We start from the raw sequence: 25393 nt of genomic DNA on the forward strand, positions 1-25393 counted from the left end.
AATCACTTCTTGCATGCATTTCATGCAGATCTTCCAAGGAGACTCCAAACCAGTAGTAATGTCACAATTTTGACAGGGAAATCTTGTTTTCCTCTTCAGATGAGGTGTCAAAATGCACATTTTTTTGTTTTTCAAACTGTTCTTTCAATGTCTGTGGCTCTTTTTGTATGTGAAGCATTTTCTCGTGGTGTCACTGAGCTCTCATGGCAAGCATTGTGTAGAAAGTCTATGCTTCATATGAGGCTCAGCCAGATCTTTTGCTAGACTCTACATGAAGATTAATCTTGTCATTACTTCTGCCCTTACATAAGCTTTATATATCACAGAAGAATTCATATCACAAGCAACATCCACTAATGTGAAGGAAGTGGCCAAAGGCCATCTTTTTGTCTGGCAACTTGAAGAATAAGCTGCACACCTTTGGTCAAGACACTCCACACCACCTTTTGTCATATTATAAAGCATGATGATCTCAGCTTGTCCTGATTCAGGATCACTGTTTACTGCATGGTGCACAGAGGAGATCGGTATTACAGCTTTTGACTTTTAGTGCAAGAAGGAAACAAGTGCCATGTCTTCTGTAAAATCATATACAGTTGGTCTTAACTCCTCATTTCATATTAGATAGAAACTGCTGTGGTATCTCCTTTTCAGAGTGCTGACATATGTGAGGCCTTATTTCAAAAATTCATTGACAAGTTCTACTAGTGAGTACCAGTTGTCACCCGTAACACTTCTTCATGAGTGTTCAGTAGAGTTCACCAATTGAAGAACAGCTTGCATGGAAACACTGACCTTTCTCGCACACTGAAGTGCCAAGGAAACTGGTACAGGCATGTGTATTCAAATACAGAGATAGGTAAACAGGCAGAATATGGCACTGTGGTCGGCAATGCCTGTTGCAGTTATTAAATCAGTTACTGCTGCTACAATGGCAGGTATTGATATTTAAGTGAGTTTGAAGGTGGTGTTACAGTTGGCTCATGAGCGATGGAACACACCATCCAAGATAGCAGTGAAGTGGGGATTTTCCAGTATGACCATTCCACAAGTATACCGTGAATATCAGGAATCCGGTAAAACATCAAATCACCGACATCACTGTGGCCGGAAAAAGATCCTGCAAGAATGGGACCAGCAACTACTGAAGACAATAGTTCAATGTGACAGAAGTGCAGCCCTTCCACAAATTGCTGCAGATTTCAGTGTTGGGCCATCAACAAGTGTCAGTGTGCCAACCATTTAACAAAACATTATGGATATGGGCTTTCGGAGCTGAAGGATCACTCATGTACCCTTGATGACTGTATGACACAAATATTTATGCCTCACCTGAGCCCATCAACCCCGAGATTGAGCTGTTGATGACTGGAAACATGTTGCCCAGATGGGTTAGTCTCATTTCAAATTGTATCGAGCAAATGGACGTGTACGGGTATGGAGACAACCTCATGAATCCATGGACCCTTGATGTCAGCAGGGGACAGTTCAAGCTGGTGGAAGATCTGTAATGGTGTGGGGCATTTGCAGTTGTAATGATATGAGACCCCTGATATGTTTGTATATGACTCTGACAAGTGACATGTACATAAGCGTCCTGTCTGATCACCTTCATCCATTCATGTCCATTGTGCATTCTGACAAACTTGGTAAATGTGATGCCCCACATGTCCAGAATTGCTACAGAGTGGCTGCAGGAACACTCTTCTGAGTTTAAACATTTCCACTGGGCATTATTGAGCATATCTGGGACACCTTGCAATGTGCTGTTCAGAAGAGATCTCCACCTCCTCATGCTCTTACGGATTTATGGACAGCCCTGCAGGACTCATGGTGTCAGTTCGCTCTGGCACTACTTCAGATGTTAGTTGAGTCCATGTCATGTCATGTTGCAGCACTTCTGTGTGCTCTCTGGGACCCTACACGATATTAGGCAGGTGTACCAGTTTTTGTTTTTTTGGCTCTTCGGTGTAGTTTGAAAGGGTGTGACAATCACTGACTGTTTCAGAATAAATGTACACATTATACAAGCAATTTATATGAGCATCAGTCAAGCACTGAATTTTCAAGCCATATTTTGTCAGTTTGTTTGGCATGTACATTCTTACCACACACTTTTGATGGAAAGGTATAAGTATCTCATGAACTTACACGGTTGCACCTACAGGGTAGGAAAGTTAACTTTTTTCAGTGAAATATAGAAAGATTTGTGAAATTGCTGCTGACTTGTCTACTTTCTTTGTCTTCTCCTGATCATCTGGATTGTCAAATCGCAATGCAGATAGTAAAAACAGAAGTCATTCTTTACTAACAGTGCATCTGCCTATCCCATTGGATGCAAAGAAGCTGTAAATCGATTCGTTTGAAAGTGGCTGAATACACTAATTCACCAGTTAGTGTCTTCAGTTCACTGACATCAATGTCTTGCAGATAGGACCAGTATTCATTGGCATACTGTGCTGTAAGTTTAGATATTTTTGGATGTAAGTTTAGATATTTTTGGATTTGTCCATAAAATGATTTTCTCTAGAATAACTTGGATAAAGAACAGTTTCCATACCTCCAAAACAGCAGGGTTTTATCTTGGACTTTTCACCATTTATCACAGTCCAGGAAGCTGCAAAATGATGATGTATTGCCTTGTTCTTACATTAGTTGGTGACTGCTGCTTTTTTTCCGGAAAAAAACATCTGTTCTTACTGAAGAAGTAAGCTTCTACACCATATCACCTGTCACGTCTTCATCACTTTCTGTTACCTACACTGAATTAGTACCATGATCACTAAAGATCTCAAAATCAGGGTCATTATCACTGTCGTCAAAGTCTTCATCTGAGGTTTCACTGAGATGTTCTTTAAAATTCAAATATGTCTTATGTAAAACATGTTCCATAGAATGTCAAGCTTTTCTCACCATGGAGACACTGTAGTATTCAACAGAACAACAAGAAGCAAATACTATCATTCTTCTGTGAGACTCTCAAGACCCATAAATAAGAAACAGAGAGCAGCAACAATGCAAGAGTTCTAGCATATACAGCTTGTCAACCAATAGGAATGTGCACAAAAGAGTCCATTTTGCTTCATATTTATGTGTGAAACATCACAAGATGAAAAGTTGTTGCCATCTGACATAGCAGTTAAGGGTTAAATTAGTTGACACAGGTATTAACTATCAAATCAGGATTGTAATTATTTGGAATAGAGAATATGAAAATAAAAGGCCTAGAATTGTACAAAGAATTATTACAGATGTGTCACCAATGAATTAAAAATAATCATTTTCTAAGGAGCTGAAATTTGTATGCATGCTTGCACACTTGTGTGCACGCCCATACACACACTCACACACACACACACACACACACACGCACACACACACAGTAGTATATAATGTAAGTGACCCACCCAATAGCCAGCAGGCATGGCCGAGCAGTTCTAGGTGCTTCACTCTGGAACCGTGTGACCGCTACGGTCACAGGTTCGAATCCTGCCTCGGGCATGGATGTGTGTGATGTCCTTAGGTTAGTTAGGTTGAAGTAGTTCTAAGTGCTAGGGGACTGATGACCTCAGATGTTAAGTCCCATAGTGCTCAGAACCATTTTATTTTGACCTACACAATAGCTGTATGTGTTAGCATGGTGCTTATGGGATTCGGGAAGGTGATGCGCCCCCAATTGTATCTGCCTGGCAGACTAACAAGGGCCATAGCATTTGCCAACCTGGATGTGATTTTTAGGCCATTTCCTACATCTGAGTAGGTGATATGCTGCTGGTACCCACATCATGCTACAGTTACACAATTTGGAAACATTTAGAAAATGTTTGCACACTTTCACATGGGTTAACACTAGATGCAGGCAATTGGGGTACACAAATTCCATCCTAAGAGAAAGGAGTGGTGACAGGATTGCCATCCGGCTACTTTTGACAAATAACATTTCCAGTTCCAATAATTAACATACCAATCCCATAAGGGTATGGGATAATGACCACAAAAAAGAAGGTGGATGCAAATTGCAAAAAAAAGTCACAACATTTCTATGTTTTTAACAGCATCTGAGTGGTGAAGTGAAGTATGATAAAGTGGACTTCAGATATCCAACGAGACCAGGTGTTCAAGTGCTCAAGTCTCTGAATCTCCTTGTGCCGGCTGGAAAGACAGTCGCACTTGTTGGGCCGAGTGGATGTGGAAAGTCCACATGCCTGCAGCTGCTGCAAAGATTGTATGATCCTCTAGCAGGAACTGTGGTGAGTTGCATTAGCTGATTTGAAGATTTACTTATTTTTTTTTAAGAACATTATCTGTTTATATATTTTGATCCATCTTTAAGCATTTTTATGCAATTGATGTCATCATAGGGAGCTTACATATATTGTAAAAATACATTTTGTTGACATAGTTGCTGTCCATATACTAATAATAATACAAGGCACATAAAATAGGCACCATAAAACAATTTATTAGTTTTGTAATACATAGAAAATAACAGAATCAAGAATCAAGAAGTATCAAATGAACCATTGACATACTAAGATAAATAAAAAACAGTTTACAGTTAGCAATAATTTAGTGTATCAGATCACCTTTAGAACAGTCTTGAAATTCTGAAATATTGTATAAAGCCTTGTCTTTCAACCATTTTTCAGTTTTTGTTTTAGAGTTTAAGTGAGACATGATGTGCCTGAAAAGATAAAGTATTAAATAATTTTATGCCCAGGTATTCATGAGTAGACTGTGTTTTCTTTAATTTGGCTTTGGGAATATCTAACAATCGAAAATCCAGGGTGGAATGTAACAATATTATGAAAAGGAAAGTTTCTATTCACTATATAGCAGAGATGCTGCGTCGCAGATAGGCACAACAAAAAGACTCACAGAATAAGCTTTTGTCCAACAAGGCCTTTATCAGAAAAATAGACAAAACACACACACACGCACGCACATGCACACACGCACACACAACTCAAATTTTCTATTTTTGACAAAGGCCTTATTGGTGAAATGCTTATTTTGTGACAGTCTTCTTGTGCCTATCTGTGACTCAGCATCTCTGCTATATGGTGAGTAGCAGCTCTCCTTTTCATAATATTGTGGGCATATCTATCAGTTTCACTTGCCTAGTTTTATGTTGACAGCTTCCCTCAGGATGTAGTTATTTAAGTTTTTCTTTAATCTTTAGTAGGCAACAGTATATAAAAAATGGTGGAACTGCCAGTACTTTTAAGTCTTTAAAAAGCAGTCTGTAGGAGGCTTTAAAGTTTGTAACTCCCTGCCGCCAATGGATAAGTAGCTGCAGCAGCAAGTAGTATACTCCTAGCTCACTCATTTGTTACATAGTTTAATTCTTAATTTCTTTGCGTGTTTTTGGTACTTGCATTGTCTAATTCATAAATTTCGGGCGTATTATAGTATTTGAGAGTTATAGCATCGCGTTTTAGTACCTGAATAGTGTAAAATCGCGTAGTCTTCATCCGCCGCCGAGCAGTGTGTCAGCAGTGTGCAAGTAGCAGTATTACTGCATTTACTAGGCAGTCTTGTATTTTAATAACCGTTTAAATTTTGTGTCGATTTGTTTGCGCTCTCTGTAGATTAGTTCAGACGTTCTTTGCAAAACAGTTTTTAGCATGGATAGGGACTGCAACTGATGTGTTCGGATGCAGGCTGAGTTGGCATCCCTTCGCTCCCAGCTTCAGGCAGTGTTGGCTTCGGTCACACAGCTTGAGGCTGTTGCCAATGGGCATCACTGTGGGGTTCCGGATGGGGGTTTGTCGGGGACGGCCAGCTTGTCCCACGCATCCCCCTATCGGACTATGACTGTGGTTGCCCGGGATACTGCCCGCATTGAGGCTGATCCCTCACCTGTGGTAGAGTGGGAGGTCGTCTCAAGGTGTGGCAGGGGGCGAAAGACATTCCAGAGGGCTGAACGGAAGGCCTCTCCAGTTTGTCTGACAAACCGGTTTCAGGCTCTGTCTCAGGCTGATAGTGATCTTCGGCCTGACATGGCTGCTTGTCCTGTTCCAGAGGTTGCCCCTCAGTCTGCAAGATCCGGGCAGTTGCAGAGGGTGGGCTTACTGGTAATTGGGAGCTCCAACGTCAGGCGCGTAATGGGGCCCCTTAGGGATATGGCAGCAAGAGAGGGGAAGAAAACCAATGTGCACTCCATGTGCATACTGGGGGCAGTCATACCAGATGTGGAAAGGGTCCTTCCGGGTGCCATGAAGGGTACAGGGTGCACCCATCTGCAGGTGGTCGCTCATGTCGGCACCAATGATGTGTGTCGCTAGGGATCCGAGGAAATCCGCTCTGGCTTCCGGCGGCTATCTGATTTGGTGAAGACTGCCAGTCTCGCTAGCGGGATGAAAGCAGAGCTCACCATCTGCAGCATCGTCGACAGGACTGACTGCGGACCTTTGGTACAGAACCGAGTGGAGGGTCTGAATCAGAGGCTGAGACGGTTCTGCGACCGTGTGGGCTGCAGATTCCTCGACTTGCGCCATAGGGTGGTGGGGTTTCAGGTTCCGCTGGATAGGTCAGGAGTCCACTACACGCAGCAAGCGGCTACATGGGTAGCAGGGGTTGTGTGGCGTGGGCTGGGCGGTTTTTTAGGTTAGATGGCCTTGGGCAAGTACAGAAAGGGCAACAGCCTCAACGGGTGCAGGGCAAAGTCAGGACATGCGGGGACCAAGCAGCAATCGGTATTGTAATTGTAAACTGTCGAAGCTGCGTTGGTAAAGTACCGGAACTTCAAGCGCTGATAGAAAGCACCGAAGCTGAAATCGTTATAGGTACAGAAAGCTGGCTGAAGCCAGAGATAAATTCTGCCGAAATTTTTACAAAGGTACAAACGATGTTTAGAAAGGATAGATTGCAAGCAACCGGTGGTGGAGTGTTCGTCGCTGTTAGTAGTAGTTTATCCTGTAGTGAAGTAGAAGTGGATAGTTCCTGTGAATTATTATGGGTGGAGGTTACACTCAACAACCGAGCTAGGTTAATAATTGGCTCCTTTTACCGACCTCCCAACTCAGCAGCATTAGTGGCAGAACAACTGAAAGAAAATTTGGAATACATTTCACATAAATTTTCTCAGCATGTTATAGTCTTAGGTGGAGATTTCAATTTACCAGATATAGACTGGGACACTCAGATGTTTAGGACGGGTGGTAGGGACAGAGCATCGAGTGACATTATACTGAGTGCACTATCCGAAAATTACCTCGAGCAATTAAACAGAGAACCGACTCGTGGAGATAACATCTTGGACCTACTGATAACAAACAGACCCGAACTTTTTGACTCTGTATGTACAGAACAGGGAATCAGTGATCATAAGGCCATTGCAGCATCCCTGAATATGGAAGTTAGTAGGAATATAAAAAAAGGGAAGGAGGTTTATCTGTTTAGCAAGAGTAATAGAAGGTAGATTTCAGACTACCTAACAGATCAAAACGAAAATTTCTGTTCTGACGCTGACAATGTTGAGTGTTTATGGAAAAAGTTCAAGGCAATCGTAAAATGCGTTTTAGACAGGTACGTGCCGAGTAAAACTGTGAGGGACGGGAAAAACCCACCGTGGTACAACAACAAAGTTAGGAAACTACTGCGAAAGCAAAGAGAGCTTCACTCAAACAAACGCAGCCAAAGCCTCTCAGACAAACAGAAGCTAAATGATGTCAAAGTTAGCGTAAGGAGGGCTATGCGTGAAGTGTTCAGTGAATTCGAAAGTAAAATTCTATGTACCGACTTGACAGAAAATCCTAGGAAGTTCTGGTCTTACGTTAAATCAGTAAGTGGCTTGAAACAGCATATCCAGACACTCCGGGATGATGATCGCATTGAAACTTAGGATGACATGTGTAAAGCTGAAATACTAAACACCTTTTTCCAAAGCTGTTTCACAGAGGAAGACCGCACTGCAGTTCCTTCTCTAAATCCTCGCACAAACAAAAAAATGGCTGACATTGAAATAAGTGTCCAAGGAATAGAAAAGCAACTGGAATCACTCAGCAGAGGAAAGTCCACTGGACCTGACGGGATACCAATTCGATTCTACACAGAGTACGCGAAAGAACTTGCCCCCCCTTCTAACAGCCATGTACCGCAAGTCTCTAGAGGAACGGAAGGTTCCAAATGATTGGAAAAGAGCACAGGTAGTCCCAGTCTTCAAGAAGGGTCGTCGAGCAGATGCGCAAAACTATAGACCTATATCTCTGACGTCGATCTGTTGTAGAATTTTAGAACATGTTTTTTGCTTGAGTATCATGTCGTTTTTGGAAACCCAGAATCTACTATGTAGGAATCAACATGGATTCCGGAAACAGCGACCGTGTGAGACCCAACTCGCTTTATTTGTTCATGAGACCCAGAAAATATTAGATACAGCCTCCCAGGTAGATGCTATTTTTCTTGACTTCCAGAAGGCATTCGATACAGTTCCGCACTGTCGCCTGATAAACAAAGTAAGCGCCTACGGAATATCAGACCAGCTGTTTGGCTGGATTGAAGAGTTTTTAGCAGAACACTGCATGTTGTTATCAATGGAGAGACGTCTACAGACGTTAAAGTAACCTCTGGCGTGCCACAGGGGAGTGTTATGGGACCATTGCTTTTCACAATATATATAAATGACCTAGTAGATAGTGTCGGAAGTCCCATGCGGCTTTTTGTGGATGATGCTGTAGTATACAGAGAAGTTGCAGCATTAGAAAATTGTAGCGAAATGCAGGAAGATCTGCAGCGGATAGGCACTTGTTGCAGGGAGTGGCAACTGACCCTTAACATAGACAAATGTAATGTATTGCGAATACATAGAAAGAAGGATCCTTTATTGTATGATTATATGATAGCGGAACAAACACTGGTAGCAGTTACTTCTGTAAAATATCTGGGAGTATGCGTGCGGAACGATTGGAAGTGGAATGATCATATAAAATTAATTGTTGGTAAGGCGGGTACCAGGTTGAGATTCATTGGGAGAGTCCTTAGAAAATGTAGTCCATCAACAAAGGAGGTGGCTTACAAAACACTCGTTTGACCTATACTTGAGTATTGCTCATCAGTGTGGGATCCATACCAGATCGGGTTGACGGAGGAGATAGAGAAGATCCAAAGAAGAGCGGCGCGTTTCGTCACAGGGTTATTTGGTAACCGTGATAGCGTTACGGAGATGTTTAACAAACTCAAGTGGCAGAGTCTGCAAATGAGGTGCTCTGCATCGCGGTGTAGCTTGCTCGCCAGGTTTCGAGATGGTGCGTTTCTGGATGAGGTATCGAATATATTGCTTACCCCTACTTATACCTCCCGAGGAGATCACGAATGTAAAATTAGAGAGATTAGAGCGTGCACGGAGGCTTTCAGACAGTCGTTCTTCCCACGAACCATACGCGACTGGAACAGGAAAGGGAAGTAATGACAGTGGCTTGTAAAGTGCCCTCCGCCACACACCGTTGGGTGGCTTGCGGAGTATAAATGTAGATGTAGATGTAGATGAAATAGTTCTGATAGCCTTTTTTTACCAGATGAAAGCAAACTATTTGGCCTCTGCAGAATTACCCCATAAAACAATATCATATTGCAGGTGGCAGAAAAACAAGGCATAGTAGAAGTTAAGTAACATGGGTGTTGGTTGTTACATATGTCTGTTGTTTAGTGAGTAAAAAGGTAACACATGAGAGCTTTCTGCTTATGTGGTCTGCGTGCTTGTCCCAGGCTAATTTGGAATCAAGGTATAAAAGTAGCTTAATAGTTAAGCATTCAGTTTGACTACTTAATAGACTGAAAATGATGTTCACTGACTTTCCATAGTTGATGGATAGCTCATCGGCTTTGATCCATGTATTAGAAAGTTTAAGGTACTCTTCGTTTTCCCATTTCAGTCTGTTTATGTCTTTCCCAAAGCTAATAAATGTTGTGTCATCAGCATAAAATACAGATTTACAGAGCATTACTGGGAAGATCATCCAGAAGTATTATAAACAGTAAAGGCCCAAGCAGGGAACCCTGAGGAATGCCTCAAGTTACATCTAAGTATTGAAACCTTTGGTTGTTGTAAACTACAATTGTTTCCTGTCACTGAGATAGGAGCTTATGAGGCAGAGTTCTCAGTCTCTTGACTCCATAACACCAACATTTCTCCAATAGTATTGCATCATTCACTCAATCCAAAAGCGTTGCTTAGGTCTACTAGAATGGCTTCAGTAGATAACTTTGATTCAACTGAGGTTTATATAAAAGAAATGACACCTCCAACTGCTTTCACTTTTGAAAATTTGGACCTAAATACCATATCAAGATTTAGTCAGATATTGTTTTCAGATAAATGTCTGCAAATATCTTGTTATAGGCACTATTCTATTATTTTGGAGAGAATACCACTGAAATTAGATGATAATTATTTGTGTATAACTTTTTACCCTTTTTATGAACAGTGATGACAATTGTTTTTTTTTTTTTTTTTTTTTTAGACATCCTCGAAAATGGCCACTACCATAATCCAGTTTAATAATTACAAAGAGGGTTTGATATGAGATCCACTATTTTTTTAGTCACAAATTTGAGTAACCTTAAATGTCTTAGGATTTTGAATTTCCTAGTTTTGTTATTGATTTAACCAAATATATACTTGTATTTGTGTCCATTTGAAAGTTGGTACAGTGTATGTACAGTTTTGAAGAAACTGATTGCCAGAAATGGGATCTAGATTAGGCGTACACATTGAATTGAAAATATTCTGGCCAGAAGTTGGGGTGGTAGTGGGGTTTGCTGACTTGACAGAAAATTGATTAAATTCATCTGCTGTGATACTGACAGCCCTTGTGTTTTCTTTGCAATTTGTAACTGTACCCAACTCTGCTTTTATAATCCTCCATGCTGCCTTACATCTATTATTTGAGTTTTCAATGTAATTTTCATTTGCTCTACATTTGGCTATTCTAATTGTGATCATTAATGTGCTTTGAGATTGTTATAAGTTGCTCTGTCCACATTACCACTTTTTATTTTTTCAAAAGAACACGTTGAATGTCTTTAAAAGAAATTCAAAGAGATTTACTGCGTGAGTGAGTTTCAGCAATGTATTATTTAATTCTTGTACAGAATGTTGATGGCGCGAATGTCAGTTCTTTCCCACTTGGAAATCTGCGATCTCAAATGGGCATTGTGTCTCAAGAGCCAGTCCTGTTTGATCGCACAATTGCAGAAAATATTGCCTATGGAGACAATAGCCGTGCTGTATCCATGGATGAAATCATGGCCGCAGCGAAGGCAGCCAACATACACACGTTTGTTGCATCACTTCCACTAGTAAGTCCAAATTTTAATCGTATATAGAATTTTCCTGCTGTCTTTTTATCTTCATCATACAGTGTCATATTTACTAACATTTAATCTTAACTAGCATTTGTATTAATTATAAGCAAGCTTGTCATCTCCTAAGTATGACTTCATTAAAAGCCTTAGAGTCTTGATAAGCCTGTACTACAATGTAATCTCTCTCTCTCACACACACACGCGCGCACACACACACACACACACACACACACACACACACACACACACACAGACATGTTTCTCTCATATTATTTACCTGTGCACAACAACGTTAAGTAAAAAAATGCAGCTATGGTATACAGCGGCTATTACTTAATGCTTTCAATCTGTTGAGTATCTTTCAAAACTGATATATGTGCTTCTTATTACTCTCTCTTTGTACCGCTGAGATAGTCAATCTATTCAAGTTACATATCGTATTTACTCTTAATTTCAAATCTTACACTTGTTTATACAAAGTTTCATGTTTAGATTTTAAGAAAAAATTTTTCTAGAATTCAATTTCTGTTGAGGAATGGTACTGTCATTTTACTGTGCCATTCAGTCTTACCCCTTCAGCAGTAGGCTTACCAACCATGAAGATTCTTATCTTAAACTTTACCTTAGTACTTTTGAGGATTTGTAGGATATTGACCTTTGGCATCAAACAATTCTAGTAACTGGTGTTGGCTTTCTCAAACTATTTCCATAAACTCCCCCTCCAAGAATTAAATGCTTCTTAATTGAGCACACTCTGTCATCTGTTTTGCAACTTTTGCAACAAATGTCAATGACTTTGGAGACCAAGACTGAGTTTCAGTTGGGTCACAACTTTGTGTTGAAAAGACTGCACCCAAGTATATGTCGGGCTGTGATGTTCTCGTGTGCAAGCCACTTATCACTCAAAAACTGGATTCATTCCATATGAGAACACATATGGATGTCTCACTGCCTGTTCCTTGCTGCTGTCATGAAAGGTTGAATCAACGTGATGACATTGACATAATTTCATGTGTGCATTCATTAGGTTTCACAGTTTGCTGTAATTCTTCTACAAATACATCACATTTATTGTGTGAGCAAGAATTTTGGAAGCCGAAGAGGAAGAAATTACTGAATAGCTCACCTCACACATTTTTCTTGTGAGGATGATTGTAGTTTCTGTCATTATTTTGAAATCCGTAATCTATCAAAAAACTAAAGTAAATAAGAAAAATAAGTCTTGAAGCTTGATCCTCTTTTAATATGTATTACTCTTGTAGATGCACCAGTTACATATGTGCTGGTAATGTTTTAAGTAATGGCATAAATAACCGGTTTGCTAGGCCTGGTATTGTTCTAAGTGGCCAGCCTCCAAAGTGCTAACAATAATACTCTTTGAAAGTTTTTGTATATCATGGATGAGCCACGGTTTCAGTTGTACATAGCAGTGTGCCCCCTGCATATATCCTACTACAAATGTAATTTTCTGTTTTTCTTTCTAGCAAGCAAGTAGCTTTCCCAAAAATGGCCAAATAAACATTACTGGATGCATATCTGTTTTTTAGGATGCAGTGCATCACTCCAAATTTCAAATTTAACTTTTTTTTGTATGAGGGGCCATAAAATATAAACAGGATTTTTGTTCCTGACCATCAGCAGTTGGTAGGACTGGCCCTGCACTTCTGCTATGCTTAGGCGGGACTGTCAGAAGTGAAGAGAGTGTGCTGTTAGCTATTTCCCACCGTTTCGTCAGTAATGCTCATGATGTCTGAGCAACAGGTGCAACCCTCCATTGTGCAATGCATAATTATCAAATTTCTTGCTTGTAAAGGAGTTACAGTGGCGGAAATTTGCCAAAGATTGACTGCACAGTTCGGTGATAAAACATTATCAAGGGTGTGTGTGGTTGCCTGGCATAAAAAATTCAAGGAAAAGAAAAATCAGCAACATGATCACCATCCTCGGACCAGCATTACAGACAAAAACATTTGTGCAGTTAAAGACATTATTGTCGACAATCAACAAATGATAGTATCAGAAATTGCACAAAAAACTGGAATCAGGTATGGGAGCTGTCAAGCAATCATCACAAATGACCTACACTTCTGTAAAGTGTTTCCAGATTGGTACCTAAACTTTTGACCGAGAATCTGAAGTTGAGATGTTTGGAGGTATGTCAGAGGTTTACAGCAAGGTTTGCGGAAGAAGGTGAGGCATTTTTGAGAGAGATTGTCACCTGCGACAAAATATGGGTTCACCACTACACTCCAGAATCCAAACAAGCCTGTAAGGAGTGGTGGAGGAGAGGGGAGGCAGCACCAGTGAAAGCCTAGACTCAACTGACAGCTGGCAAGGTTCTTTCAACCGTTATTTCGATCAGTGAGGCATTTTGCTGATTTTTTTTGCATGAGTGATGCACAATCAATGCTGCTTACTACTGCAAACTGTTGAACAAGGCGAGAGTTGCATATCACCACAAAAGAGGAGAGCATTTGATTTGACAGGTCATCCTCCACGACAACGCGTGACCCCGTACTGCAGCCCTGACTGTCTCCAAGCTGCAAGAAATGCACTGGACTACAGTTGATCGTCCTCCTTACAACCCGGATGTATCACCCTGTGATTTCCATTTATTCAGACTGCTTAAAGAAGCTCTAGGATGGCGATGTTTTGAAGATGACGAGAGTGTGGAAGACTTTGTACGCATTTGGCTGGTGGCACGACCCAGTTCTTTTTATGATGAGGGCATCAAAAAGCTGCCCATACAGTGGGACAAATGCATTTACAAAGCAGGAGACTATGTGGAAAAATGAATTATAATTGTCTTGAGTTTTTTGGTAAATGAATTTAAATAAAAAATAAAATCCCATGTATATTTTATCCTCTCTCATATATGTACAATGGTGAAACTCAACCTGATTTCACAAATATAAGACCTGTTTGGCTGAACTCCTTTGTTCACTTCATTCTGCATATGTTTTTGAGAGACCAATATCAGACTGTACTTCCGGCATTTGGTGTTGCTCACAATCACATCAACATGCATAACAAATTTCTTTTCCAGATCATGTGTGACTGCCATGAAATTAACACATTCATGTTCAGTTTACTTGATAATTCACTCACATTATTGATTATTTCCTCTTCCATGTTCACTAGATGCTCTTAGGCTTCCTTAGTACTTGCCGAACAATGATCTTCATGTTCATTTAGTTACAATCATATCTATGCATGAGAACCAATGCACATGATAGGATGCGCTCACAGGTTCTCCTTCACTTGGTACTCTCTCTCTCTCTCTCTCTCTCTCTCTCTCTCTCTCTTTCCAAGCAATAATCCCAACTTGTGGGGTCAGCTGGTTAATCGGATGTGGCATGTCAGTTTTTAAGGGGTGGCCGGATGTCCTTCCTGTCGCCACCCTGTACCGCCCGGGAAGGAATTAGTGTACCCCAACTGTCTGCATCGGGTGTAATCCACGGAATAGTGCTAATGTGTTCAGATGTCTGCGAGCCACGTAACTGAGGCAGAACGTGGGGAACAGCCCATCATTCACCTAGCGGGGTGTGGAAAACTGCCCAAAAACCACATCCAGGCTGGCTGGCACACTCTCTCTCATCATTAATCCACCAGGCAGATTCTATCCGGGGCTGGCACACCTACCCGAGTCCAGGAAGCAGCATGTTAGCACTCTCGGCTACCCTGGCAGGTTTCCCCTTCACTTGGTACTGAGGAGCGTTATATCAAAAGTCAGTAAACGTTTAATTTTTCAAAATTCAGGCTTTTGTAGTTACTAGTGAAGCTTGTTGCCATGCATGACTTGTTGAAACAGTTTGGTTGAACTCTAATATTTGCTGTTGTTATAGGGTGCTGAAAACTAAGAGTTTTTGCAGAAGTTGATATTTGCTCTCAGTCAGTTGAAACAAAAGTCAATAAATGCAAACCGTGCTTTGGTTCTGAGAGATCTGAAGAGAGAATAATGATGTAGGAGAACATTGTCAATGATTGATTGATGGATAGATAGATAGATAGATAGAGAGAGAGAGAGAGAGAGAGAGAGAGAGAGAAGAGAACATAAACAGGCGAGTACTTGCTGCTGTAACCAACAATAGAAACACAACAAAATTAACTTCTGATTACTACGCAATTTGAGATACCTTTGTCAGGGAGAATTTTGCAGTAAAAGAGTAGGCTACTAAACTGTAAAATAGATTCAGCAAATTGTATACATGTAACTGAGTGCTCAGGTGGTAGGAGTCCAGATTGAGGGTGAAAGTATCCAAAAAGCCCAACAAGAAAATGCCAGCTATTGCCTGTTCACGTGGGCTACCAAACTACCAGTGAATCCAAAAGCTTTAGGAAGAAAAGAATGCAGAGCAGCTGATCTCACTTTTGATGAAAACACTTTTCATCTCCATGCAAATAGTTGTAGTAAAATTGACAATGTTCAGTTAATACTAAAATACTTGGTACTCACATCACTGAAATGCAGGAACATCAAGAAAGAAGCAAAAAGGAAGAATACTGTTGAAGTACAGTGTAAAGAAAAAAGATAGCCAGGTAATAACAAGACTGTATCTGCCTTAACATTTCAGACAACGTCAGAGACGTCCAAAGACAGACTCTAGAGTGATACCAAAACATATAGTTGTGAAGAAAGACAGTGTTTGAGGAAAAAGTCCAAGCTGAATATAATCAAACTGTGGAAACATTTCTTAAAAGGAAGCATCAGGTCTTCCTACTTGCTCTTTATCATCAGACCTACCTACTTGCTCTCTATTGAAGTACAAACATATTTTCTGCCACTACTTTAATCTGTCATTTAAAACTCCCCATACTGATACATACTCAACACGCAAGATTTGTTTACTGAAATTAAAAAAGGAACACGCTCTGGAGAAAAAGAGTAGATTAATAACAAATCACACATTGCACAAACTTTGTGCAAAAATGTTGTGTGTCATAATGGAGGAGGAAAAACCTAAAGCGATAAAAGTGTGTTTTGGTGTAGAATGTGAATCAGCTAATAACAAAGTTGTCCATATGTCAAGTATCTGTTCAGGACAGATTTTGCTATACAGTTTTTGCATTAGATTGATTCCTAAGCACAGAAAAATGAAAGGATTGCTTTTTATACTTTACCTGAGGCAGAAGGACTGAAAGGATGCACCCAAGTAGCCTCTACTCTATTGGATTTTCTCAGAAACCTTGAGGCACCACAGCTAGAAAGTGGTCCAAATGATATTCGGTTCTTCTCTGACTCCTATACCAGTCAAAATAAAAGTGCAGCAATGATGTGCACACTAATGGCCTTCAGGGAATAAACCAGAAAATTTAATAAGGTAGTAAATCATGCTGAGGTGACAAAACTAATGGAATACCTTATAGTATTGTGCAGGACCTCCTTTTACATGGGATAGTGCAGTTAATCGATGTTGTATGGACTCAACAAGTTGTTGAAAGATCCCTGCAAAAATATTGAGCCATGCTGCCTCTACAGTCATCCATAATTGTGAAAGTGTTGCTGGTGCAGGATGGGAATCATGGCGGGTGATCTGGGTGACCAAATCATTCACTCAAATTGTCCGGAATGTTCTTCAAACCAATAGCAGACATTTGTGGCCCAGTGACATGTTTGGGAACTACTAGTCCATGAATGGATGCAAATGGTCTCTTAGTAACCATACATAACCATTTCCAGTCAATGATTGGTTCAGGTGGACCAGAGGATCCCACCCATTCCATGTAAACACAGCCCATACCATTATGGAACCACAACCAGCTTGCACAGTTCGTTGCTGACACTTGGGTCCATGGCTTCATGGTATCTGCACCACACTCAAGCCCTACAGCTCTGACCAACTGAAATCGAGGCGTATCTGACCAGGCCACAGTTTTCCAGTCATCTGAGGTCCATACGATATGGTCATCCACCCAGGAGAGACATTGCAGGTGATGTGCTGTTAGCAAAGGTACTCGTGTCGGTTGTCTTCTGCCATAGACCATTAATGCAAAATTTCACCACACTGTCCTGTCATACATTTGTTATACATCCCACATTGATTTCTACAGCTATTTCACACAGTGTTGCTTGTCCATTAGCACTGGCAACTCTATGCAATCACTGCTGCTCTCGGTCATTAAGTAAAGGCTATCAGCCACTGTGTTGCCCATGGTGAGAGATAATACCTGCAATTTGGTATTTTCAACACACTCTTGACACAGTGGATGTCAGAATCTTGAATTCACTAACAGTTTGCAAAGTGGAATGTCCCATGCATCTAGCTCCAGTTACCATTCCACATTCAAAGTCTGTTAATTCCCATTGTGCAGCCGTGAAGACGTCAGAAACCTTTTCACATGAATCATGTGAGTACAACTAACAGCTCCGCCAATGCACTGTCCTTTTACATCTTGTGCGTGCGATACTGTTACATCTGTATATGTGCTTATCGCTGTACTAGGACTTTTGTCACTTCAGTGTACTTCTCTACTCATTGTCTCAGCTATAAGCCTTCTGCTGGTGTTTGGTACAGTTAAAAAAAGACTACTGAAAAAGGAAGATATTCTTTCACCTACTGAATACTATAAAGTGCTGGAACAATGAGGCATTGTCAGTATGGCTTATGAAAAATCTGAGAAGAAGGTATTGGTGCCAATATTGGACACTAGTAAAGAAAGTCCTGTACAGGTTGAGGTATGGAAATCTGTAAGCTGCAACCAGGAAGTGAGGAAAGCAGCTACCTTAGAAAAGAAGAACGTTGTCAGCAAGGATATGAAAAAAGATGTCTTAAAACATATGAGGCATTTTAACGTACCAGAAGGAGCAGAAGAGTTGTTAAAGTGATCAGTAGAGTTATCAATAGATTTATAGTGTAGTATTGCTGAAGCCAGTGGTTTGTGTTATGTTTCAGCAATGTTTGGTGATATTTTGTACTTTTGCCTATTGAACATTTATGGAAAAGTATGATACTAATGTGTCGTATTATAGCACATTATTGCATTTCAATGCAAAGTGAACAATAAAGTAGCTTTCTTTGTAATTAATGTTAAAGCTAAAAAGCTAACAAAAAATCACTTTGAATGTTAACAAACCTTTCAACTTCTATCTTTGCACTTATTGAATTTTGAAAAAAACTTGGAAATTTTGTCCCTGTGCCCCAATATAAACAATAAAAATTTTAGGAAATTCAAACACACAATTAGAATTTTATCTACAAAAGCAGTGTAAATGTTAAGTTATCCCATTTATGTAATTAGTATTTTGGTATGATATTTAAAAAAATTTGTTTACTTAAAACAGTTCATGTTCCCTTCTAATCTTTTTAAGTTCAAATTTCTGTTAGCATCCCATATCTTCTACTTACACTTTGCATTTCTTTTCTTGTTTTGTGAACATTTTGTTTAGCTTCAACAATAGGGGCTCTTGTTTCCTTTATGATAACGAACAGTTAAATTTAGTACAGTTTTTAACCCCACTAAATCAATCACTTCCATGTTACTATTCAGTGGAGGGGTTAATGAAGGATGAACTGATAATTTAAGCTGAATGTTATTGATCATTAGCTTTATTATGTAAATAAAACTTCATTCTCATGAAAAATTGAATAATTTTAGAATATTGCTCCATCTCATCAGCTGTAATTTTATATAAGTGAATTGTATTTTTAATATTTGCTGTGTATTCTGTTCTTACTTATACTCTTACCACTTCAGGCTGACAGATTCTGTGCCCACACCTGTCCTGTTGGTAGTAGTTCATGCAACTAGCTGCTATAGTGATGCAGCATTTTAACTAAATTGCTCTAATGCATCAATTAGTTGTGTACAATTAACTAAATTTTCAGAAATTTTTGACAGTAGACTTTTATCATGCTTAAACATTGCAGTCTCTTCCTGTGAGTTTCCAGTTGTTCTGTTATTAAAAAAGCCTGAATTTTGTATGTGTATTTTCCTTTGTATTGTCAATGACTTGATAAACGATAAAGGAGATCTGCACTATAATATTTAGTACCCTTCTAAATATATTCATGCACCACATATTCTTTCTATGAAGACAGTTTGCAGTTCATGATTCTTCTGACTCGCTAACTTTCCAACAAAGATCTTATGATGCATCAGTGCAGACACAACTAAATTTATCAGACAAAGTAGTGTTGCCTGTTACAACATATGACAGAGTAAAACCAGTTTTGCTTGCAAAACTGCATTTGGGTAGTATTTGGTCAAGTTGATGACATGTGAGTATGTATGCGAGTTTCCAGCTTGAGGGGTTAAAAAGTGTATGTTATAAGACAAATGGTTCACTATTCATTGTCCAGTCTCCATGTCAACTATGGCTGTGAGCTCATAATATTATGAGTGCAACATTTATATTTGTACAAGGGTTTTTTTTTTAGCTAAGGTCCATTTGTGAATGGGTGCAAGAATGGTGCAAAGTCACCACAGTGCGCATGCACATCTGCTCCCAGAATGTTTTGTGCTTGTGTATATGCCATTTGCAGCTGTATCATCTGTCTGTGTGCTGAGCTGTAGAGATATACACTGAAGCGCCAAAGAAATTGGTACAGGCATGCATATTCAATTACAGAGATATGTAAACAGGCAGAACACGATGCTGCAGTCAGCAATGCCTTTAAAGGGCAACAAGTGTCTGGTGCAATTGTAAATTGGTTACTGCTGCTACAATGGTAGGTTATCAACATTTAAGTGAGTTTCAATGTGGTGTTACAGTTGGCGTGCAAGCAATGGGACACAGCATCTCCAAGATAGTGATGAAGTGGGGATTTTCTCATAGGACCATTTCATGAGTGTACCGTAACTATCAGGAATCCAGTAAAACATCAGATCTCCGACATTGCTGCAGCTGGAAGAAATGCTACAGGAGCGGGACCAACGACTACTGAAGAGAATTGTTCAACATGACCTAAGTGCAACCCTTTCGCAAATTGCTGCAGATTTCAATTCTGGGCCATCAACGATTGTTATGGATATGGGCTTTTGGAGCCGAAGACCCACTTGTGTACCCTTGATGACTGCATGACACAAAACTTTATGCCTCATCTGGGCCCATCACCACGGACACTGAACTGTAGATGACTGGAAACATGTTGCCTAGTTGGTTGAGTCTCGTTTCAAATTGTATCGAGCAATGAGTCTCATTTCAAATTGTATCGAGAAGGTGGATGTCTACCGGTATGGAGACAACCTCATGAATCCGTGGACCCTGGATGTCAGCAAGGGACGACAGTTCAAGCTGGTGGACGATCTGTAATGGTGTGTGGCATGTGCAATTGGAGTGATACGTGATCCCTCATACATCTAGATACGACTCTGACAGGTGACATGTACGTAAGCATCCTGTCTGACCACCTTCGTCCATTCATGTCCATTGTGCATTCCGATGGACTTGGACAATTGCAGCAGGACAATGTGACACCCCAAATGTCCAGAATTGCTACAGAGTGGCTCCAGGAACACTCTTCTCAGTTTAACTGAGTTTCAACACTTCTACTAGCCACCAAACTTGCCAGGCATGAACATTATTGAACATATCTGGGACGTCTTGAAACATGCTGTTCAAAAGAGAGCTCCACCCCCTTGTTCTCCTTTGGATTTATGGGCAGCCCTGCAGGATTCATGGTGTCAATTCCCTCCACCACTACTTCAGACATTAGTCAAGTCCATGCCATGTCGTGCTGTGGCGCTTCTGCATGCTTGCAGGGACCAGATATTAGGGAGGTGTACAGTTTATTTGGCTCTTCAGTGCACAATATATAAGAAAGTTGAGTTGCCCACCACCTGTGAGATACTATCTGTAATTTGATTCTTGAGTGTGAGAAACTTGGCAGCACTAGAAATTCACTATCAGATCAGTTGTGCTATTAGTGACAGTTAAGTAGAGGGAGACCAAGAGATGAATACACTAAGCAGATTCAGAAGGATGTAGGTTGCAGTAGGTACTGGGAGATGAAAAAGCTTGCACAGGATAGAGTAGCATGGAGAGCTGCATCAAACCAGTCTCAGGACTGAAGACCACAACAACAAGTTCAAAATTGGCTGAGGCCAAGAATGAGTGGATTAATGTGCATGATGGGCTACACTCAGGCCAACCTCCACTGATCCACTGTGCTTGGGAACCTCATTCAACAAATTGAAGAGGCAATTCTAGCATCCATTGAGGGAACAGGGGGCAACGAACTGCAGATTGTGGTGTACACTGGGACAAACAATGCTTATTTGCTGAGCTCAGGGGTCAAACTTGGATCATTTTAGTGACTGGCCAATCAATGAATTTCAAAATCTGTAGCATTGTTCTCAGAACAAATCATGGCATTCGGGTTCTGAGTCAGGTGGAAAGTTTGAATCAGCGAGTGTGAAGAGAGCTTTCTTGATTTGCACTGCAGTGTTGAGAACTTTAGGGTCTCGCAAAATGGGTCAGGGTGCACAACACATCATAGTCTAATATTCAGGTAGCTGACTCTGTGTGGGTGCACACAATGCTGTGTAACTTTAAACTTAAGAGAAAGCCTCAGTTCACTAGTATATATGTCCTCCAGTAATACTGTAATCATCAGAGGAGACTTTAATAATCCAACAGAAAAGTTGGATAATTAAAATTTTGTCATTTGCGAGTGTGACAAGACATCCCATGAAACAATCTAAATGCCTTGTCTGAAAACTACCAAGAGCAGACAGTTTAGAATCCCATTCCTGATGAAATTATATTAGTTCTAATGGCAACAAATCTATAGTTATTGGAATCAGATGAGTCTAGGAATGACTTCAGAACCAATGGTAGCTGGCCAACTGGTCAAGAGTATAGACAGCAAACCAATATCGAATACTAAGACCTTAGCAAATTCAGAACAAAGACAACAATGTGTTGAGATCTTTATGATAATACAGAGAAATCACAAATAATGGACAGAGCAACCACACTGCTGGCTTTAAAGTGTGGTTGCGGGCCATGATAGGCTGGTGAGACAGATGTGGGTTATGGCAGTGCTTACATCAGTGACTGCAGTGCCGACAATTGCAGCATTGCAACCTAATGTCCATCATCAGTGTGAATACCGCCTGGTGGGTCTTCATATTCCCTGGGTTGGGATAGCAAGAAATTGACTGACATTTTTAAGGATGTCGACATCAAAACTGGTATCATTGGCCATGAGGCAGTTGCAGCATCAGTGATTACCAAAGTACAAAGAACAACTAAATGGAGTACAAAGATTTATATAGTCGGTAAACTAGATAAAGAAGGAGTACTCTCATATCTTAGTGAGGAATTTCAAACTTTTAGCTCAAGAGAGGAGCATTTAGAGGAACTGTGGCTCATGTTCAAAAACATAATTGCCCACAGACTGGATATATATGTACCCAGCAGAACAATCCGTGATGGAGGGGCTCTCTATGGTTTATAGTCACTGTAATAAATAGAGACTACTGCACAGTAGGGTAAAATAAAATAAAGGGCTACATATAGGGAGATGTTAAAATGAAACACATTTGGCTGTCAAGAGAGCAATGTGTGAGGTATTCAATGGCTACTGCAGCAGAATATTATTGAAAGATCATTCATGTAATCCAAGGAATTTCTGGTCATGTGTAAAGGCTATTAGTGGCAACCTGACAACATCAATAGAAAGGATGGATACAAACTTTGGTGCCCTGGCTGCTGGCTATCCCAGTTCAGTGGGCTACAAGCAGCTGCAGAGCAGAAGCCTTGCTGGGCATGGATGGTACAGCCTAAACAAACTGGTGTAGAGGAACTCTCAGTGTATTTCTGCACACGCCAGTAAGAAAACATGTCCACCAGAAGCCAAGCCCTTATTTGCAGACTTGCAAATGGCTAGTTCACAGAGATCATCTTTCCTACCCTCTCCCCTTTTTTGTAAGTAGACTGTAATAGTCACCTTTCCTCCTGCCAAACCAGTTTCACCCAGACAAAATCCATTCTAATATGCTCGAAATATATGTTCTATAGTTTATAATTAAAGTATTTTATATAATGACAGTACAACAACTTGAAGAAATTTAGTCAACAGTATTCAACATTTCATAACTCATTCAAATTTAGAGATAGAAATATACTTTCTTTTACAAATTGTTCAGAGTTTAATGCTGAACATAAAAATTACAATAACTCAAAATCCAAAATTTGTGCTTTCTATCTCATGTATGTCATTCACCCACATTCTGATATAAAAGTGAAAAAAAGTTATTTCCAATAAGATATAATCAAACCTATACAGCAACATAGTGCAAAAGGAGAGCTGCTTGGGTGGAAGTGATTGCTCCATCACAGATATGAATATTATGAATCCTCAAAAAAAATGTGGAACAAGGAATAAACTTCAAGCTCAGGGAAACTGCAACAAAAGAGGAGAATCTAATTATAGTAGTTGGTGAAGCAATTTTAGGCCATAAATGTATCCATTGTGGACACTTGATATTAATAACAGCTAAAATTGTTGTTCATAGATGAAGAAATGTGAAAGAAGTGTATGAGAGTTCGTTCTCTCTCTCACTCTCTCTCTCTCTCTCTCTCTCTCTCTCTCTCTCTCTCTCTCTCTCTCTCTCTCTCACACACACACACACACACACACACACACACACACACACACACACACACAGAAGGGGTGGGGGGTGGGGGTGGGGGGAGTGGTATGAACTGTAGTCATTCTAACTGCTTTGGCTTCAAGAATTAAATATATAAACATAAATCATCAAGTCTTGTGTAAGATGCTTTAGTGTGAAGCCCCAGTTTGCCAGTTTGATGTTTTAAATGACTCATAACTTTTGTTTCACATGCATATTTTCATGTTTATGTTACACATATGTTAAAGAGGATATCATTTTTATCAACATGAAAAATCAAATTCTTTTGAAACTTCAGTTTCGCCTCTTCATCAATAACTAATCTTACCTAATGTTTGCTTGTTTACTTCTATCTTTCAAGGGTTATGAAACTCGACTGGGGCAAAAGGGAACTCAACTGTCTGGTGGACAAAAACAAAGAATAGCCATTGCTAGGGCTCTTGTCAGAAATCCAAAAGTCTTACTGCTGGATGAAGCAACCTCAGCACTTGACAATGAAAGTGAGAAGGTAAGGGTTCTCAAACAAAACTCATTTGAGAAATAAGACAGAAATGCTGGCCAGTAGTTTAGGAGGTGAACTTTTTGGTACTGCTGATCCTGGCTTTCAGAATTATCAGTTTCTTCCTCAAGGATAAAAAACTAATAGGTTGGTCAAGTCTAAAAAGGAAGGGCAGTTCACTCAGATCTTGGGGATCAGACAAACTCATGATGAGGATGGGAGATTCCCCTAATATGGAATATTATGTGCACTGTCTAGTGAATTCTTCAAATTCTTAATTTTCTTTCAAAGTTAAATTTCTCATGGTCCTATTTTAAATCTCATGCCTCCTTTTTTTTAGTTTTTGATGTGAAATACTCTTTCCCATACAGCCTTGACCTTTAAGGCAAGTGTATCTGTGGTGTCACCGCCAGACACCACACTTGCTAGGTGGTAGCTTAAATCGGCCGCGGTCCATTTAGTACATGTCGGACCCGCGTGTCGCCACTGTGTGATCGCAGACCGAGCGCCACCACAAGGCAGGTCTCGAGATACGGACTAGTACTCGCCCCAGTTGTACGACGACTTTGCTAGCGACTGCACTTACGAAGCCTTTCTCTCATTTGCCGAGAGACTGTTAGAATAGCCTTCAGCTAACTCCATGGCTACGACCTAGCAAGGCGCCATTAGCCTTACATAGTTTGAAAGTTATCGTATGAAATGTCTCAACAAGAAGAATGCTGTAAACAACAAGGATAAATAAAAGATAAGTATTCGAGGAGCTGCATACTTTTCTTATTAGAATTCACTACTTATCCTGTTCCAGAACTCACGCCCGTCTGTGTTAGATAGCGTGCATTTAGGCCGCCTCTATCAACAAGGTGTTGGCACATTTACCAACACATCAGTATCTCTTTGATGCCAAATGCTTGTAGCAAAAAACAACTAGTCTCATCTCTGCCTTCACTGCCAGAAATTATCCCTCTGTCCTGTCACCCCTGATTCTGCTGATTCCTGTAAAACAACAAC

General features: G+C 40.3%; 1 protein-coding gene across 2 annotated transcripts in view; it reads left to right on the plus strand.

Annotated features, from left to right (window-relative positions):
- Window positions 1-25393, plus strand: part of LOC126412154 (multidrug resistance protein homolog 49-like) — a 454076-nt gene that overhangs the window by 425242 nt on the left and 3441 nt on the right. For both annotated transcript variants that reach the window (XM_050081614.1, XM_050081613.1), the window contains exons 21-23: window positions 4056-4250; window positions 11095-11301; window positions 24248-24394. In XM_050081614.1, the coding sequence (XP_049937571.1) occupies window positions 4056-4250; window positions 11095-11301; window positions 24248-24394 (549 nt within the window). The remainder of the gene's footprint in view (window positions 1-4055; window positions 4251-11094; window positions 11302-24247; window positions 24395-25393) is intronic.

Source organism: Schistocerca serialis, chromosome 7, assembly GCF_023864345.2.
Source record: "Schistocerca serialis cubense isolate TAMUIC-IGC-003099 chromosome 7, iqSchSeri2.2, whole genome shotgun sequence".
NCBI lineage: Eukaryota > Metazoa > Arthropoda > Insecta > Orthoptera > Acrididae > Schistocerca > Schistocerca serialis.